This window comes from Balearica regulorum, chromosome Z (assembly GCF_011004875.1).
Source record: "Balearica regulorum gibbericeps isolate bBalReg1 chromosome Z, bBalReg1.pri, whole genome shotgun sequence".
Taxonomy (NCBI): Eukaryota; Metazoa; Chordata; class Aves; order Gruiformes; family Gruidae; genus Balearica; species Balearica regulorum.
In genome coordinates this window covers 87,185,525-87,203,479 of record NC_046220.1, presented here as the reverse complement: position 1 = coordinate 87,203,479, position 17,955 = coordinate 87,185,525, and the positions used below count along the sequence as shown (strand labels likewise).

The window sequence follows — 17,955 nt, the reverse complement described above, 5'->3', positions numbered from 1 at the left end:
GAGCATCACTTCCATGAGGCATAATGCACATATATTCTGCATACGCATATGTTAGCAAGCAAAACAGCGTACTTTGTAAATTTTCTAACTACTGATTCTTCTCTCTGCAGCTCTTCTTCCACAATTTCCGGTCCAATTTACTGGCTTTCTCCATATAAATTAGAATAATTTTCAAGTAAGGAACTCTGTAGCAAAGAACTGATTCATTGGTGGAAAAGAAAGTTCTTGAAGAGCAATCATATTTTTAGTCATCCATCACACACACACATCATTACACTGATGTAATATTCCCTTATTCCTGAATAGTATTCCTGAATTCCTTTTCCTCAATATGTACACTACTGTACTAATTTCAAAGTAGCGGTAAGAAAACATGAGTCAAGGCGCAATAAAAGCCCCCAGCACTCCATTCAGTAGACACGCTAATTTCTGCTATTTCATACTCCCCTTAACCATGCTATACACTTGGGCATAAGCCACTATCAACAGTTCCAGGCAGCCTGAAAGACCAGTAATCCCCACAGGGCTCTGAAATTCACTGTAACTTGACCACATAACACAACGTACTCAAATGACCAGAGACAGTTTTTGAAAGCCACTAAATATTTATCTGACCCCTTGTGAACTCTTAATAAAATACTTGGCTGTGTGGGCAGACAAACAACAACTAACATTTATCCAAGCTACAATTCCCACTGAGAGCTATTGGTTATGCCCAGCTACCAGAATTACAGCTCCTTCACCTCAAAGCTGAATTCTCTCTCAGTCCAGAGAAGCTGAAGGCGTGTCTTTATTAGCAATGTTCTAGAAAACTGAAGTCAGCCTCAGTTAAAATGGAGGATCCAGCTTTTGTTTAAAAATTACATGCTAAAGCTCCAGCAGTACTTTGAAAATTCTGTTCCTCCTAAATGATGTGTGACTGTCCTATAAATTGCCAGGGATGAAAGGGAGCAGAAGACACATTAAGCACCTTCTCCAAGTATTCAGTTATATTACGTTGGGACCCATCAACACGTTTATCTTGGACTGTGATGCAGTACTTTAGGTATGTGGCCGATGGAAGAATCATAGACTGAGGTTAAAGAAAAGAGAACAGTCACAAAGAAAGAAAAAGTCCTGAAAGTATCAGGAGGCAGAGAAATGAGATAGCAGTAATGGAACCAGAGAAAGCATGCTGGCATAATTCAGGCAAAATCTTCCAAAGGTACTAAGTTTGTTCTTTCAACTGTCTGATCCAAGTAGCACTTACATTCAAGAAGGCATTAGACTTGGCAATAGTTGAGGTAATATTTTTGCTTTAATGATTTTCCTAATGTTAAGGGAAAAACCCAAATACATGGTAAGAATTCTAAACGCTGAGTTTATCTGACACAAGAATGCATTGTACTTGTTATTCGTTAGGACACTGAGGGCAAGAAAGAGAAAAGGACTTTATGTTGAGGCCATTGAAGTGCTGACTAGCACACAGTCTTAATTTCCTTAAAGGAATGATCATTTACACCAATACACAGTCAATCATTTTTTTTTCTTATAGAATCATAGAATGGTTTGGGTTGGAAGAGACCTTAAAGATCATCTAGTTCCAACCCCCCTGCTGCGGGCAGGGACACCCTCCACTAGACCACGTTGCCCAAAGCCTCATCCAACCTGGCCTTGAACACTTCCAGGGATGGGGTATCCACAACCTCCCTGGGCAACCTGTTCCAGTACCTCACCACTCTAACAGTAAAGAATTTCTTTCTAACATCTAATCTAAATCGACCCTCCTTCAGATTAAACCCTTTGCGAGACAAAGAACCTCGAGACCTGCTGAATTGCAAAGGTTAGAAATAAGCCATTTGCTCCTAACAGAAAGGATAGCCAAGATTATGTTGGCTTAGTGCTCCTTCCCGTTCTGAAACGGGCATGCCCATGCTTCCCTACAAGAACCTGTTTGGGACTCCCTGTTCAACTGGGACTGTATCTGCATAAAGAATGCAGTTTGCACTTTGGATTGTTTGATGAATTATGCTCTTACTACACTGCTCCTCAGAAAGGACCTTTTGGAGAGTTCACAAGCTGATACAAAACCCCTTCCAAACCATCTATATTCTTACCTGAGGTCATACCTTATGACAGGAAACCAAAACCATACTGATTTTAACTATTTCACTTGGTCAATGATTTTTTTCCTCTAATATAACTTGTTTCTGATGGAATTCAGGAAGTTATGAAAACTCAACTTAGAATAATGTGATTTTTTTTTGTTTCATTAATTCTTCAAGAAAAGGATAGTTACTAGTTTATGTAGATCAGTCAATAATATTTACTGCAAAGTCTTTATGGTGGGTATTCATTTAAATTTCAGTCAATAAAAAAATCAGTAGGGTAACTAGTAATATAATCTCTCAGGGTGAAAAACAAAAAACATCGAGGAAAACCTTGAAAAGTTTGTTTCATGTTGTGCATGTTTTTTTAAAATCAGCTACCAATCTATTTTGTCTGTATCCTGAAATTCTGCACAATGAGTTGATGTTTATGTACTTAAAATTTGACTACAAGAAAAAGCAGGGAGGCCAGAACTCCAGAAACATTTGCTGCAAATGTTTGGTCAGAAACGCTAATCCCCGTGAAATTCAGGAACATAACAAAAGGCAAGAAAGAGTTCTCTCCAACTACAAGCTCACAGAAACCCAGTTGAAGCAGACTGCATTTGCTGTGGAAGGAACACAACACAAGGAAAACACACACATCAGCTCCATGGAGAATGGAGCTGGCGCTGCAGCCCAGCAACTCCAAATTCTTTTCTCCCTCCTCTTCCCGCATCTGTTTTAGCCAGCATCTGACACAAGCAACCCGGCTGATGTCACCTGCCCAACCCAGCGCGGCTGTAATGCGCTGCTGGAGACAAAAACACAGCCGAGGAGCAGGCAGACAGCTCAGCAACTTGGGGCAGGAGAGGCCGTTTGTGTGCCCGAACGCTGCAGCGTAAGCTCACCAGTGAGCGCCCTCCCCACCCGCGACTGCTGCTCCGTCACCTCCCGGGTTCCCAGCTCTTGCTCTTTAGTCAACGGCATCTGGTGGCGTGTGCGGGGGTCACAGAACAAACCCATCGGTAACAAACGCTCATTGTTACAGATGGAAAAAGAATCAAGAATTCTGAAGTCACGCGCAGGAACGGGTCACGCACAGGCAAGCTCTCAGACACAAAGCGTGTTTAGCAAACCAAACTCGCAGACCCCGGATTTCCTGTAGGAACGGAAGGCGCTGCTCTGCCAAACGGGGACATACCTTGTTGCATACCCCCAGATACAAAGCTGAACTGCCTTCTCTGTTTCCATGTGCTCTTAGCTTTGTGATAGAGGAACCATTTCAAGTAAGATTATACTCCGTAACTCCAAACAAGTGATAAATTAGATGCATACTGTAATAATACCCAGTTTTTAGTGTCAGGAAAAATTAGGCAGGATTGATGAATTTCAAAGATTATCTGGTCTTACTGTGGGATAAAGATACATCTATTTAATGGAAAGTAAAAATATTTTACATTTTTACATACAGACGCACTCTGCAAAGTTGGGCACTTAATTGCACTGAAGTCACAGTAGGTACAAGTCTATATAGGGAGAGCAACCAAATTCTCTACAAAAACCCCCTCTACCCCCTTTTTCATTTCTCCTAAGTTAACAGAAAACTAAATATCAAAACAAATAGCAGAATTCAATGCTAACTCCCTCATAAAACCACCACAAGGTTTACTGTGAGAATGGCAACAGTAAGACACAGTTTTATTTTCAGTTCTCTCATTAAATATAAAGCTGGTAAGCTTTGCTTTTGCTTAAGGTGTCTGCATTAGGGCAGATCTGCAAGGCCAAGATGATAGTAAAAAATGGTGACGTCAGACAACCCCTAATCTATTAATACCAGTTTCCCACATGTAAACAGTTACTGTAAGGATTCCCATATTCAGCTAGCATGTCATTATCCACAAAGCCCACATCTGCAAAGCATAAAAGATTACATTTCACTTGCTCAGTTAAGATCAGATATTCTAATACAGTAAATTAAAAACAAGCAATAGATCTCAAATAACAAATTAATTGATTTCTGAAAACCCCTTTGGTTTTGGCTTTAAGCACCAAATTGTAGCTCCTTTTTTTGCACTTCATGTATTACTAAAAACTTTCAGAAGTTGCTAGTACGCAGCCTCCCTTTAAAGAAACAGTAATCCTTTCAAAATGGATATATATTTCATTATGAAATATTTATGCCCAGAATTGACTCACAAAATCGTATTTAGGCCAAAATTTACATCCAAAATGATAATTATGTTTTCAACTACTTCCATTGTAATTCCTAATATTCCTCATTTTACTTGTTCCTTTTGAGTGCTGTACGTGTGAGTGCAGACGACTGACTGGAGAGCAAAAAGGGCAGCAATGTCAGAATCAAGGAGACCGACTCTTCAGTGGACATACGTCACGAGATGAAAGTAATCCCAGAGTTGGCATCAGATTTGTTTTCTAAAACTCAGAATCAGAAGATGAGTCTTAAAATAAAAGGTCTGTCTTTGAGGTGCTTACTGAACCATAAGGCCATAATACCTTTCATCCTGGAATCAGGAAAAAAAATCTTCGACATCTTTCTGAATGCAAATCAATAAAACAAGCAAACATTAAGTACATTGATATCTCACTGTCAAAGAAACAGCAAAGTCTGCCTTTTCAAAGGTGTATCAGCCTGAGCAACACCAGGAAAATGCAGACAGATTTGCATGTCTCCCTCAAAACAGTTTTTCTTCCCTGATGGTTGCTATGCAAATAGAAGCAACCTTTTATTGAGAGTACAGCTTGTCCCTTTAGATGAAAAACCGTCTTCAGCACATTTCCTTCCTTTGGTAGCATTTGTTTACTGAGTCTTTCCCACCGAGAATTATGTTCAGAGAAAGCTCAATGTACAGTTCAGAGGGGGTTTGGTTTTTTCCCTTTTTTCCCCAGAGCTAATGATAACACTTTTTCTAGAGCAGGAGAGAAAGCAGACAATCTGCAGTATGTCGCCAATATATGAACAAATCAAAATCATTTTTCCCTTTAAAATATGTGAGAATTTAAAACTCTTCCAATAAGTCAGAAAGATTGATAATCGCTGAAGTTGGCAGACATAATCCTGAGGATCTGCTGCCACTTTTGAAGATGTTAGAAACTTCTGCGTGCTCCCCAACAGAGAACAGAGTGAAATATATAGACTCGTTGCTGAGCAAATTCTGCAGCACAGGTGTGCTGACTGGCGAGCTTTCCTAGCAGCAACCAGGTAATATTGTGCTTTGAAGATGTGTTGCTTCAGCAAAGCTTCTATCTGCCCCAAATTGTCCGTCTCCCCTCTCTGCCTCCCCTCCGGCTGTTTGAAAGGACTATTCGTTTGCTGCTGTGCCTCCAACAGCCCTTTGGCTGGAATTGCTGCATTGCCAGCACAGTTTGTCCCACGCTCTAGCAAATACGTGTTTACATGGTGAGTAACCTTGAAGCATGGATGGTACCTACGGTGAAAATGACCTCTGAGTAGCCAGTCTGAGCAGCTTCCGTTACCTTAGGAGAACTGTGGAAGTTCATGAGTGCAGCTTCAATTATACGGATGTGAGTAGCAGAATTCCTGACAACTTCACGTGGGTCAAGATTTAACCACATACCTTCAAACCATACAAACCAGCCAAAATCTTACATTGCTGCCTCAATCTTCCATGCACACGCGTGAAACACAAGTGAGTTGGACTCCCTAGAAGATCAGGCACAGACACCTTGGCTGTCTTCACTAAACATTGGAGGTTAGAGCGGTTATGATCGGTTCTTTACACGAAGCAATTCCTACCCCTCTTTTTTGCCCAGACAGTTTCTCATTTACACGTGGTAGGTTTTATCTCAGCCTGCAGGGATCAGAAGCCTGTTCCTCTGACTCTCTGCAGCTTGGAGAGAACAACTCAAACGGCAGCACAAAGCACTCCCAACATCAGGAAGGACCTTTCACAAGTCTGAAAGTGAATTGGGAAAGCTGATAATGTCACAAGTACCGTAAACTATGTAAATAAATAAGTAAAATCTTTCAGAGTTACGCTGTAGCTTGTTTAGTGTGCCTTGCTGAGTATCTCTTGCAATCCTATACCTTAAAATGTCAAATAGTAAAAAAACCCCTTCACAAATCTGTCTAGGGCTAGAAACCCATATTATGGATTACCCACTTATGAAAAGCTGAATGTGAGTAAGCACACTGCTACATAACGGCGAGCTGCATCACCACATACGCCGCAATCATTTCCCAACAAGTCTCGCTCGCTTGTGTTTATAATAATTCAGGGTGCTGGCAAGCACTCTCTGATAGAGTTTCTAAAAATAATGAAGTGTAATACAGCAACTCCAGCAGCCTCCGCTTTCCAGTCTTTGGAGAGAGAGCACAAGACTCTGTGTACGCTGAGGGAGAGTCTGATCAACTTTTCAAAAATCAAGTTTTGTTTCAAATTCCGTGAAAGTAGAACTAATGTGTGTATTGTGGTAATGTCATGCTGTGAAGATAAAGCCATGCTTGAAGCAGATTTCAACTAAGTAAATGGTTAGCATATTTATAATTTAAAGTCTTTATAACACTAAGTACTAAAAGATAAAGGTATTACTGCTAAAATGCACAAAACCTAGTTAGAGGAGTTTTTCACTATCCAGGATGGTATGTTCAAAACATATAGATATAATTCTTAGCTTTGATAAAATTTAAAGCATTATTATTTAGCAACATGAAAGTATTTTAAATAATTGTGATTTAACATAATTCCTCAAATAATGTTGCTATTCCCACATCTTGATATGCTGTGGTTTTTATCTACAGGATGTGGAGTAGAAACAATTTTAAAAGCAGAAAAATGTTTTGTTTGTTTCTTTCTACATTATGTAAACTGTTTTAAATACTCTAGGTAAAATTTCGGCTATAACTTTCTCAGGGAGGATTATTATCAGCCCCTAAGGTCTTGTTTGAAAGGATTTTCACTGATGAATACCTTTATTTTAATTTTAAAATAGCTTGCTTTTGATAAAAAGCATTTAAAATACCACACTCGAGTTTTATGCTTTCGTGCATGTGTCCAGCAATCTGTTGAATACTAAAGTTAATGCTGACTAAGTAGGGTCGTATTGCCTTATTTATTATAAACAGTGATTATATATTATTCTTTGCCATTAAAAACCCCTCTTTACGTAGTAGGATTAAGAATATAAGACTTCAATAAGTAACTGAAAAGAAGGCCAGTCAGGTCATAGAAATTTATAGCAGAATCTCCCTTTTACTGAAGATAAAAATCCCACCTTACAACAAAGTTTAGATTCTCTTACTCTTTTCCAGAAAATACATAAAACCCAGCCTGGAAGTGCTAGTCACCACGGAGGTTACTCTTTTCCCCAGGCTGAAAGGGAAGATGCAGCTTTCTCCCAAGGCAACAGAACAGCTGAATTCACCCCACAGTATACAGTGCAGCATGTATTTCATTTGCACAACTTGTCTAACCAGGAGAAAATTCTTCATTTGCTTTTCACTCCCAACACACTGTACCCCGCTCACCTTGAGGCTGAGTTGTCAGAATGGCAGATCTGGAAACCAGAACGGTATTTTGGTATCGACAACACCTGGGCCTTTAACTCCAGAATTAGCTTTTCCCACGCATACAGAACACAGCCCAGCATCTTGCTAGGTTGATAATATCAGAGGATGTAAATAGAGCAAAGGTGAGTTTTTTCCTTTGTATTTATTCATTCTTTCTGGATACAGAAACCTGCATGGTCATACTGCTGATTGTATTAACATATTTTTCTGTGCACAATTGCTGACTTTTGGAAGCTACCAATGCCATTCTGTTAGATGAAAAAACAGATAAAGGACCAGATTTTAGAGTAATGTATACATTAATATGCAGTAATACATTTTACAATGAGATTTGATCTGGAAACTAAGGATAGATTTGGATTTAGAATAGCTTTTTGAACTAGAACAGTCATAAAACATGCACGTTGCTAAATTCTGCATTAGTTGTCAGCCTTTCTCAAATAGGAAAACAGCTGAATAGCACAACAAGCAATCTGGACTCTCCATCAGGTTTATTATCTGTAATTTTCTGTGGCTAGGTCTATACCAAAGCTGCTCTGGCTGGCACCTTCAGTGTTAAGACTGTGTCAGCATTTCCATTATAAATTGAGGGCCTTATAAACTCAGCTTTAAAGAGATCACTGTGTACTGAAACTGAGCATACAATTTTTCCATGCAGGAGCAAACAGTTTATTACTGCTATTAAAGTGAGTGATGTTATTTCCAGCTCTTCTGGTCGAAGTTTTATTCTCTTTTCTTTACAGAGAAATACCAAAAGACACAGCTTGCAGGGAGAAAAACACTTAACAATGAATCCTAATAAAATCCGGAATTGTTTCCCAGGCAACTTTGAGAACATACAGAGATAGGGTAAAGACAGCACTGCCAATTCTTGACTCTCTGAAAACTTGAGTAAAAGTTACGTATGGATTTCTTGATACTGCAAGCTAATTTACACTACTTGCAATGTACTAGTTGTCCTCCACTCACATTTGGGGGGGTGGGGGGTGAAGGAGCAAAAACCAAAAAATCAATCTGCTCCTTGGTATTTTCCTTTTTGTAAAACTAGCTTCTGCTCTGAATTGTGTTTGACATGATAGTCTGTCCCTTCCAAGACAGGGAGATCTTTTAAGAATAGATGTGCAAGCTGACAGAAAGGCTATTTAAGATAAGAAGAGGGGCAGGTGATTTCAGGGGGTGGGAGGAAGGCAGATCCCTGAACAGGAAAGGATGAGAAGAATGGTAATCTCCAGGCACAGTCTGTTGTGGTCAGGAGATACCTACCTTTCAGTGCAAGCCAGAGGTAGGTTTGTTGAGAGAGGAGGAAAGGAGAACTGATTTTATCCTTGACAGAAAACCTAGAAAGACTTGAGGGATGAAATTAATCACCTCTACCTGCAGATGTCAACACGGTCCTCATCTGCACAGAGCAGAGACTTGCCATAGTCATCTGCACTCCTTGTATAGCAAGCGGAGAGACGGGAAATTCATCGCACTATTCATTTGAGCTATTTTAAACATCTAGCTAAGGGCAACATGAATTATGTTCTAGAAATGCCCATTAGAGTCCAGACAGCAATCCCTGAAGTAGGTCTCCAAACTTAGACATGTGCAATAGAAAAGCTAAGGTCGCTGCGTAGCCCTGGAGGAGAAAGCAGCCTTTTAAAGGTGCAGAACCCTTTCCACACACCCCCTTTGCCTACCAACGCCCACGTGCAGGTGAGCTGTACAGACTCAGCTGTCCTTACAGATACCTTGCTCCTGACATAGCTGTTGCCTGCTTTAAAGACCTCTAAATTTTCAAGCATATGCTCCTGATATAAGGAAGGCTAGCAAATGAAGTGTTAACAATTTGACTTTTCTTGGTTTGTACATGCAGAACGCTGTACCGCTTTTGGTAAGGGCTTCTGAAATGGAAGATGCAGAAACAGTTCAGCAAGGCTGAGCCGCAAGCGTCACACGCTGTGAATGCAGCCCGGTTTAACCTTCTGGCACCGGTAACTGCCGCTACGCCGGCACGGATGGATGGATGAAGAGACAGACCAAAGGAAAGCCTCTAATGCCAAGTGTGTTTTCACTCTACATGTTAGATCTTAACAGAGTAACTGCTGGTTCTAATATACTTCATCATCCATAGGTTAGGCAGATAAAGTTAGATATATGTTCCTTAGGAGGAGGACTTGTGTCATTTTTGTCTATTTAGTATTTGGAGTTCTCAGACATTGAGACTTGGTTCAGAAATTACAAGAGAAGCAATCAAGCCTCTTTTCCAATTCAAAAGCACCATTTCCCAGACCAACTCAAGTTCTACAAAAGTATTGGCACGGGGGCTAAAGGTGACAAACAATGTTCAATTAAGTGCTGAATACTGTGACAAGGACAGGCTGGTGAATGACCACAGGAGTGGGCAAGAGCAGCAACACCAGAAGAGAAAATTAACATCTCTCTCTGTGGACTGCATTAGCCAGCCTGAAACAAATCAACTCTTGCAATGGTTATTGAACAGGGGAGAGGAAAAACCCCACCTTTTCATTTTATTTCATCTTTAAAGATTTCCATCAGTTTTCCTTGTGCTGATCAGCAATACATAAACCATTTGGTGTCTCAGTACCATCTCAGCAAAGAGAGTTTCAGACTTTGCCACAGTTTACAGTGCAGGATTTTTTTAAATTTATTTTTTAATCAAATGGATCAAGTTTATGTACTAAAGTAACAAAAAAAAAAATCAATCCAGAATTGAACTTCATACTAACTAAAATATGTCTCTTATTTTGCAAATCACACTGGTAAAAATACAGAACAGTGTTATTCCTCCACTGCCCTTGTTAACTGTCATACGGTGGTACGTGCTTAAAAATGAAGGCTTAGCGCAGGGCAAGTGCAGACAATTGCTACTTGTTCATTAGAGCTAGGTCAGGTCACAGGATGGAATTGCTAGTTAAGAAATTCTTTCCCAGCCCACAGGATCCAAGACAGACTAGAAATTTGAAACAAAGGGATAAGGAAAGGAAATACTATGGTAGAAATATGGCCTAAAGACGTGGCCAACAGAAGCTCCTCTACAAATTCATCACCTTCAGAGAACTGTAAACAAATGACATTTATTTCACTTTCTTTTGCTTCTTGCAGTGAAGGCTTAGCTAGCTAAGGGCGATTCGGATGTTTCTTCCTTGAATATAACTCTCTCCAGTTAAGACAGCAGTGATCCACGATGCCGAGAGTGGTAACGCAGGAGGCAATGATATATAGAAATATAAAGAAGATAGCATAGTAGCACTAACACAGATGCTTGCTATTGAAAACCATATAATTTGTATGACTGTCTACATAATAAATATTCAAGCTAAGAAAAGCACAATGTTGGTCATCCCTTAACTAGTCTATATTTTTTATTTAAATCTATTACAGTTTTTCTAATGTGTAAAATTGAATAAAACTGAGCTCCCTCATTTGATTTTTTTCCCCCCAGACAGAAAAAAACCCCTCCCATGACAGCCATATCATAGACTATCAATGTCTTGGAGCACAGTGTGTCAAAAGCCTTTGACCAAAAATAGGATAATAGTAAACATCAATCTATGAGGCAAGTTAATTGACATTTTTTCCCTTTTATTTGATAGCATATGATATAGTATGCCATTATGACATCCCTTTTCTGACAAACTGTTGTCAAGACATACAGCTGATAGGTCAGCTATATATACTGTTCTGCATGGAGAATTCGTATGCATTTCTGAACATAAGCTCCCATATATCATCTGATATTAATTCACAGTCAGTTCAACTAGGGCAGAAATATTGTTGTAGGGTTTCACTGTGTAAGGAAGGTCTAAAGAAGTGTTGAATTCTTTAGATATACATTTCTAATCCTAGGTAGAGCAGAAACATGCATCTTTTATAGACATGATTTAATATTAGATACTGTTTTAGTAACACTGTTGAACTCTAGAAAAGTTTTCACCAGCAGTTCCTCTAGATCAATCAGTAATCTCATTGACCTGCTTTCAAACCCACCACTAAATAATCCCCAATACGACTGGTTAAACAGATTCAACTCATAGCTCTCCTAGTGGGATATAAAAGAGGATGGCTCAAGGTTTTAAACTTGCACAGCAGTAGCAATTTTCTGAGTGGATTGCTATCTATTCTTTGCAAAGTTTTGCCCTCAGAGAAATCTACTCCAAATCCCAGGAAGTCACTAAGGTAAGAAGGGGTTACTAGCAACCTTTTTATGCTGAAACTAAGAAAAATGGCGAGTGGACCAAAAGAACTAAGAGAAGCATTCATCCCCTCTAGAAAAAATAAACTGTCAAAATCCATTGTGCTATATGTCATAATCTAGTAATGCATTGAAATACACTATTATATGATTCTGACTAAGAGTTACGGTGTTTCCTCACCTGCACTGCAGTCATGTAATGGTCAGCTGCTAATGACTAATCTGTAGGATTCTAGCAAACAACTCTGTCTTTCCCCTACGCAGCTTTATTAACAGGAGCTGGCTCTGCTCTAGGTAACAGAAATTATTCCTGATCAAACACAAAGCTCATCACCTACCCATCTGACGTCCACTGCCTTAATGACAGGCAGAAGTCTCCCAGGAAAGCATTTCCATGAGAACAACGGAACTGCCGTCCCCTTCCCCACCAAAATTCAGGGTATCAACAGAAGCGTGCAGTTTGAATGACCTAGGACAAAGGGCAGAGTAAGGCGGGGAAGTGGATGTTACAGCCTGCTCTAGTTCCTTAATTCCACTGAGTTCCACATTCTTCAGATGAACTTTGTAACCACTTCCCGTAGAGTCCATATGAACGCCATCACATGCATTGCATGCGTTCACCCAACCCTGCTTCCACTTTCACATAAAGGAAAGGTTGCCAAAGAGAGAGTCTCAGCTAGAGTTTAGGGCACCGATCGCTGGTTTGCTAGACGGCACCAGCCTGAACGAGGCACACTGCTTCAGTGCCTACGGTCAGGTCTGCTGCGCACTACGCAACACAATTTTGGCCCTTTGTGACTGCTGAACTGCATTTATCCTAGCTTGCTCTTTTTGGTTTACACACCCCAATCCCAGCTGGTATCTTAGGAGCATAAGTAGATTCTCTGTACTTTCACAACAGTATTTATTATTCTAAAGTTATTTCAAAGACAGGAAAATAAAAGCCAAGTTGTGAGAAACGCAGACTTACAGAGTCAAGAGTTGTCATTTCTGTATGTTAACTAAACAGAATTCAGTACTACTACTACAGCATTTTGTGAAAGCACTTTGTATTTTTATCACAACAAAGACGCTTTTGTCAGGTCTCTAGAACAGTTGTCCAATACATGAGATTTTTGTAATGTTTCCCACAAATACAGCTATGCACTCACAGACCCCAAATTATAAACAATGCATTTGTTATGTGCCACAGTATAGATACACACTTAGCGCTAGCCTATTGCATTACATATAAAATATCATAGTAGTCAAAAGAATTTGTAACAAAGCTCCCAAATAAAATTTGTCACAATTGGACATAAGCTTATACTTTACTTAGTATTTTATAATGACTTGTAATGAAATACATCCTGCTTGCCCCAAACCGCTTGTGTCTAAAACAGAAGATATTTGAAAGGTCATAAACACTTGGTAGCAGTAGGACTGCAGACGCCCGCTTGAATGTTTTCACTCAAGATAAATAAGGCTGTAGCAGCTGCTGCTTACGGCCCCAGGCCCATGCCCTATATCAATCAAATACACACAAACTTGTTTAACTGGAAGAGTCTAGAATATTTTTTTCTTACGCTAACAACTATAAAACATAGCAACTTTTCCCCTCAGCTTAACACAACAAATATTTCAGGCGCACCCTTACTTAGCATCATCAGTCCTCCAAACAAACTTCCGTGGGATAGATTAAAAATGACACCTTACTAAGGAATGTTTCACATGTAGACAAAATAAAGCCAAACTTTCACCAAAATGCTTTCATTCCCCATGCTTCCTGCGGCATCTTGCCTAGCCAATCACCTCTACCCACAACGGTTCCGGGCTTACTACAAATATGAGAAAACACCACCAAAAAGTTTTAAGTTTCAATTATTTATTTATTTTTGAAACTTTTTGCACTAAAGAATGCAAGTACCATTTGGACTGAGCGCCTCTGTGACTGCCATGCTTCATGGCTGACTAAATTGATTTCACATGGTAACTAAAACTAAGAGCAAGTAGGAACAAATTTCAGAATTCTCCTCTGGAAACAGTGAAGTATGGCTTTGGTATGTGAATCAGCACTACAGCGAAGATCAAACAACTCTCTTTGGGGGGTAGATCCTTTAGGAAAAGGAGAACAACTGCAGAGACACTGGGGCACATCTCCACAAGTCCCACAGATCTGTAACCCTCTGGTGCTTTTGTACTAGGTTTGACATACGGTAGCTACTTATACAATTGCTTACCGTGGTTCCCATGAACAGCTAGTACTGGAAAGGAGCAAGGGATAATAAATAGGAAAGGGAAAATCACTTTTTTTCCATTTCGTTTTTAGTATGAGATTTAGATTCATTTTAGTATGAGAACACCTAACATACTCTACTGCATACAGGAAAGTCAAATGAAGAAAAATCAGTAAAGTCTCTGCATACCAAATTTACTGCTGAAATGTTCTCAGGCTGGCTGGAAAGTAGTGTATAGTATCTTAACAAAATTGCTAGTTTATAGAGACTGACGCGGAACCTGTACTGGCAAGGGATTTTTTCATTTTTTTTTTTAAATTTTACTTTTTCAAAATAAAAGCTTAGAGATACTTTGTGATTTTTCTACTCACAATATCTATGGAAGAGCTAAAAAGAAGGTTATACTGGAATAACATGGAGACTATTAGCTTTTTCCTAGGAAAGCTGCAGAGTCATCATATGGCCTTGCTGCAGCGAGCAGCTGTCTTTCTGTGCTATGTTTCACCGAACGAAAGCGCAGAACGAGAGCACACAAGCAATGAAGACCAAAATCTCTTCCAGTGAATCTGTTTTCACAGCTGGAGACAGAGTGCTGACTATTCTATATACAGCATCACTGAGCTTAGGAACTCAAGTGGGCAGTGTTAAATTGCACAGTAAAGCAATTTAAGCAAATGACTAATCTAAACCCTTAAGTTTCATTCCTACTTCGGTCTTTTAAAAAGTGGCTTAAAAGCATAAACATCAATCCTCTCCCATTATAACAAGGGAAAAGCCTAAGAATAATTTTGTCATCTTACAGCAAAATCAAGGCAAATACAAACAAGAAGACAGTTTACTAAGTTGTGCCAAGCCACTTGTACAGTTGTTTGATCAAGACTTGTGGCACACAAAAAACAGGACATGCTTTTAATTCCCAGAAGGAAAAAAAAAAAATTACTATAAGAAAGATTTATTTTCTAACATCTTGGTACCTTATCTAAGTCAATATCTTGATTGGAATTATTGTAAGGTTTCTATAGTCTTAGCTACTCTTGGATTACAATATGCATTTTAAAATCAGAGAGGTACACATGTGTGTACATTATGCTTAGAAGGTGTCAAAGTATTTGTTTGTAAAAACAGAATGCATGAAGAATTCTTCATGCAGCAAGGTCTCAGCCAAGTAAATTAACACAAACACTTCATTTGCTGTTCGAATGTTCTGATTTTTAAAAATCTTTCCAGCTGATGTAACACTGAATTAAGAAACATGTAACATTAGGATCTCAAAATATCACCCTGGATGTAATCATAACTGAGAGCAAAGTTACGTTAGATTAGAAATATAGATTATTTGTGGCTTGCTCCAGGGAAATGCAGAACATTCTAACACTAACAATGGAAGTACTTCGCCTCAAGTCTAGAAGGCTTTGCATGGCAATGCTGTATTTTACTAGCAGGGCATACTCAGCATCATACTTACTGCGGTGCTGGCTGTTGTAGGACCAGGGGTGCCACGACCCTCTTTACCAACAACCTGATTTTGTTCCTCAGGACCACGGGTGACAAGGATTCTGAAGTGCTGCTGCCTCGTGTTTTGATCCGGTCTGATTTTAAACAAGCATCCCTGCCCTTGAGGAATCCGCTCCACTGAATTGCTTCTAGATATTTCTGACCCGTTCCTGCCATTTCCATGCAGTTCTGAATTCAATCCATCATCCGCAGGGCTACTTTCTTCTGCTGGTGGCTGGACAGGGTAGGAAGTACTCCTTTCTAGCCGTATCCGAGGATACCTGACCAATCTGTCCCCTTTTGTTCCAGTAAAACCAAAATTATATTCGCCTCCTGCACCTGTACCACTCGTCTGCGGCTGCTGTAACTGGAGAACAAAGAACTTTTTCCCTGAATTTGCTGACATATCTGGCACATGTTGCAGAGACCAGCGCCGGGGTTCAGGGGTGGGAGCATTATTTTGAGCTTCAGTACCAAAGGGCAGTAGAGTAACCTGAGGCACGTCTGCACTTGAAGCCCGATGCTGAATCCTCACACCACTTATGTTTAAACCTGAAGCTGCTTCATTTGCATCATCTTCTTGGGTAGTTGATGAAGCGTCCTCACTCTGGCTATTAGCAGGAATAGTATGAAATATTCTCTGATTACAGCAAACAGTTCCATTCAGCTGTTGCCCTAACTCTTCCGTAAGCCCGGGTGGAGAATTTTCAGGAGTCACCTCTGGACTGCTTGGAGAAGAAGAATGGTTTTCAACAGGGGACACATAACGCTCCCTGAAGTCTGAGAACTTACAAGGAAGTGTCTCCTCAGGAGATTCCAGGGTTGCGCACTCGTCCGCGCAGCCGTTCGCAGCTTTGCGCTGAAGAGAGATCTGCATTGACGAGCTTCTCGTTGGACGCACATCAATACTGTTCAGCAGCTGGGGAATAAACATGGATGTGCTCCTTTTTAAGGAGCCCACTTCTTGCAAATCACCACCACAATCTGCTCCGTGTCGGGAGAAAGCGTGAGGACTGTTCCTTCTTGGCAAAGTGTGGAATGCCATGAAAAAGTCATCTTCTCTCTCCCGGTCGAGGATCTCTGATTCGGGGGCTGTGTTGCTTCGCCCAGAGCCAAAATGAAACCGCAGCCGATGGGCCATGGTTTTACAGAGAGAAGAAAAGGAGAGGGAGAACAGCAACAATTCAGGCACTGCCAGAAGTTAAAAACCAAAGACATAAACTCCAAGAAAAAGTGTCCCATCTGCCAAACTGTTAGCACTGCAGCCCTGATAGCGACAGATAGCAGAAATAGCCCAAGTGGCAAGCAGCATTCCAGGCATGATTGGGTAAGAGCAATCAGCGCTCCTACACACTGTGACATAGGGTAGGATGGTGGGAGTCACGTGGCCTGGTTCCCCCTCTCCAATGTAAGCTAGTGGGGGTTTTGTTTTTTCTTTTTTTTTTTTTTTTTAATGCCAGCAAGAGCCTGAAACAGCACCTTCACAGCTGCTCCTTTTCCATCAGAGAGGAGCGGCCCCAGCGGGAGAGCTCTCACAGCTGACTGCGGCAGCAAGCACACTCGGCACCGCTATAAATCTAAACCACATCGTATTCACAAGGCACATTTGTATAAAGCACGCACAAAAATTTAACTCCAACAAAACCACTTCAATTCACTGTCAAAAGTTTAAGTCAACTCCACATGCAAGTGAGAAAAATTATTTCAAGCTTAACATTTTGGTGTGTGTTACAGCATTAGGCTATCATGGCAGAACACGAATAAATATAGCACGGTTATGCTTTCAATTTCAACTGTGCTCATAACATGATTAAGCAACAAACTTCTTGCCTTTAAAAAGCCCTAACTTTTACATTGTCCCTACGAACGCAATATAACCTACACTACCCTGCGCGGTCCCTTTTAGTAATTAAAAATTAGAACAAACAAAGCAATCGTACATATGGCAAAGATTCCTCACACAATAAAAACGGCAGAAATGTGCAAGATGGCAGGAGACAAAGTTTTTCAGTGTTACCAGGCAGTAAAGACGAGTGAAAACCGGAGACGGGTGTTGCATGTCGTTTTGTACTGATTTGTCTTAAACACCGCACAGAAACTCTGCCCATTGCTGGCCAGCCTCCAGTGAGAAAGTTAGCAATATTACCACGAGCAGGATTGCCAGCACGGAATACAGTTACGCTCTCCGAGAGCCAAAAGCCCTCAGAAGAGGGACAGGCAGACAAGATACACCAAAATGTAAAACAAACACCCTAAATCAGCTCTATTACAACGCAGAAACTCAGTGGTCTGAGGATACTCACATCTGAAGCGTGCTCACAATAGCACTTGTTAGTACAGACTAGAAAAGAAATTCTGGTTAGCGAGAAGCGCAGCCTCATTTCGATACACAGACATTTGCTCCCTAGGAGAACTTGAAAGTCTAAGTTT

The 17,955-nt window shown here is 40.4% G+C and overlaps 1 protein-coding gene across 12 annotated transcripts in view; it reads right to left on the bottom strand.

Moving 5' to 3' along the window:
- Positions 1-17,955, bottom strand: part of NEDD4L (NEDD4 like E3 ubiquitin protein ligase) — a 180,043-nt gene that overhangs the window by 75,425 nt on the left and 86,663 nt on the right. For 2 of the 12 annotated variants that reach the window (XM_075740790.1, XM_075740789.1), the window contains exon 1: positions 15,497-16,887. The exons of 8 other annotated variants lie outside the window; for them this stretch is intronic. In XM_075740790.1, coding sequence (XP_075596905.1) covers positions 15,497-16,666 — 1,170 coding nt within the window. In that variant the 5' untranslated portion in view covers positions 16,667-16,887. Of the gene's footprint in view, positions 1-15,496; positions 16,888-17,955 lie in introns of those variants that run through there. 2 more of the 12 variants (XM_075740786.1, XM_075740788.1) reach the window with 2 other exon arrangements.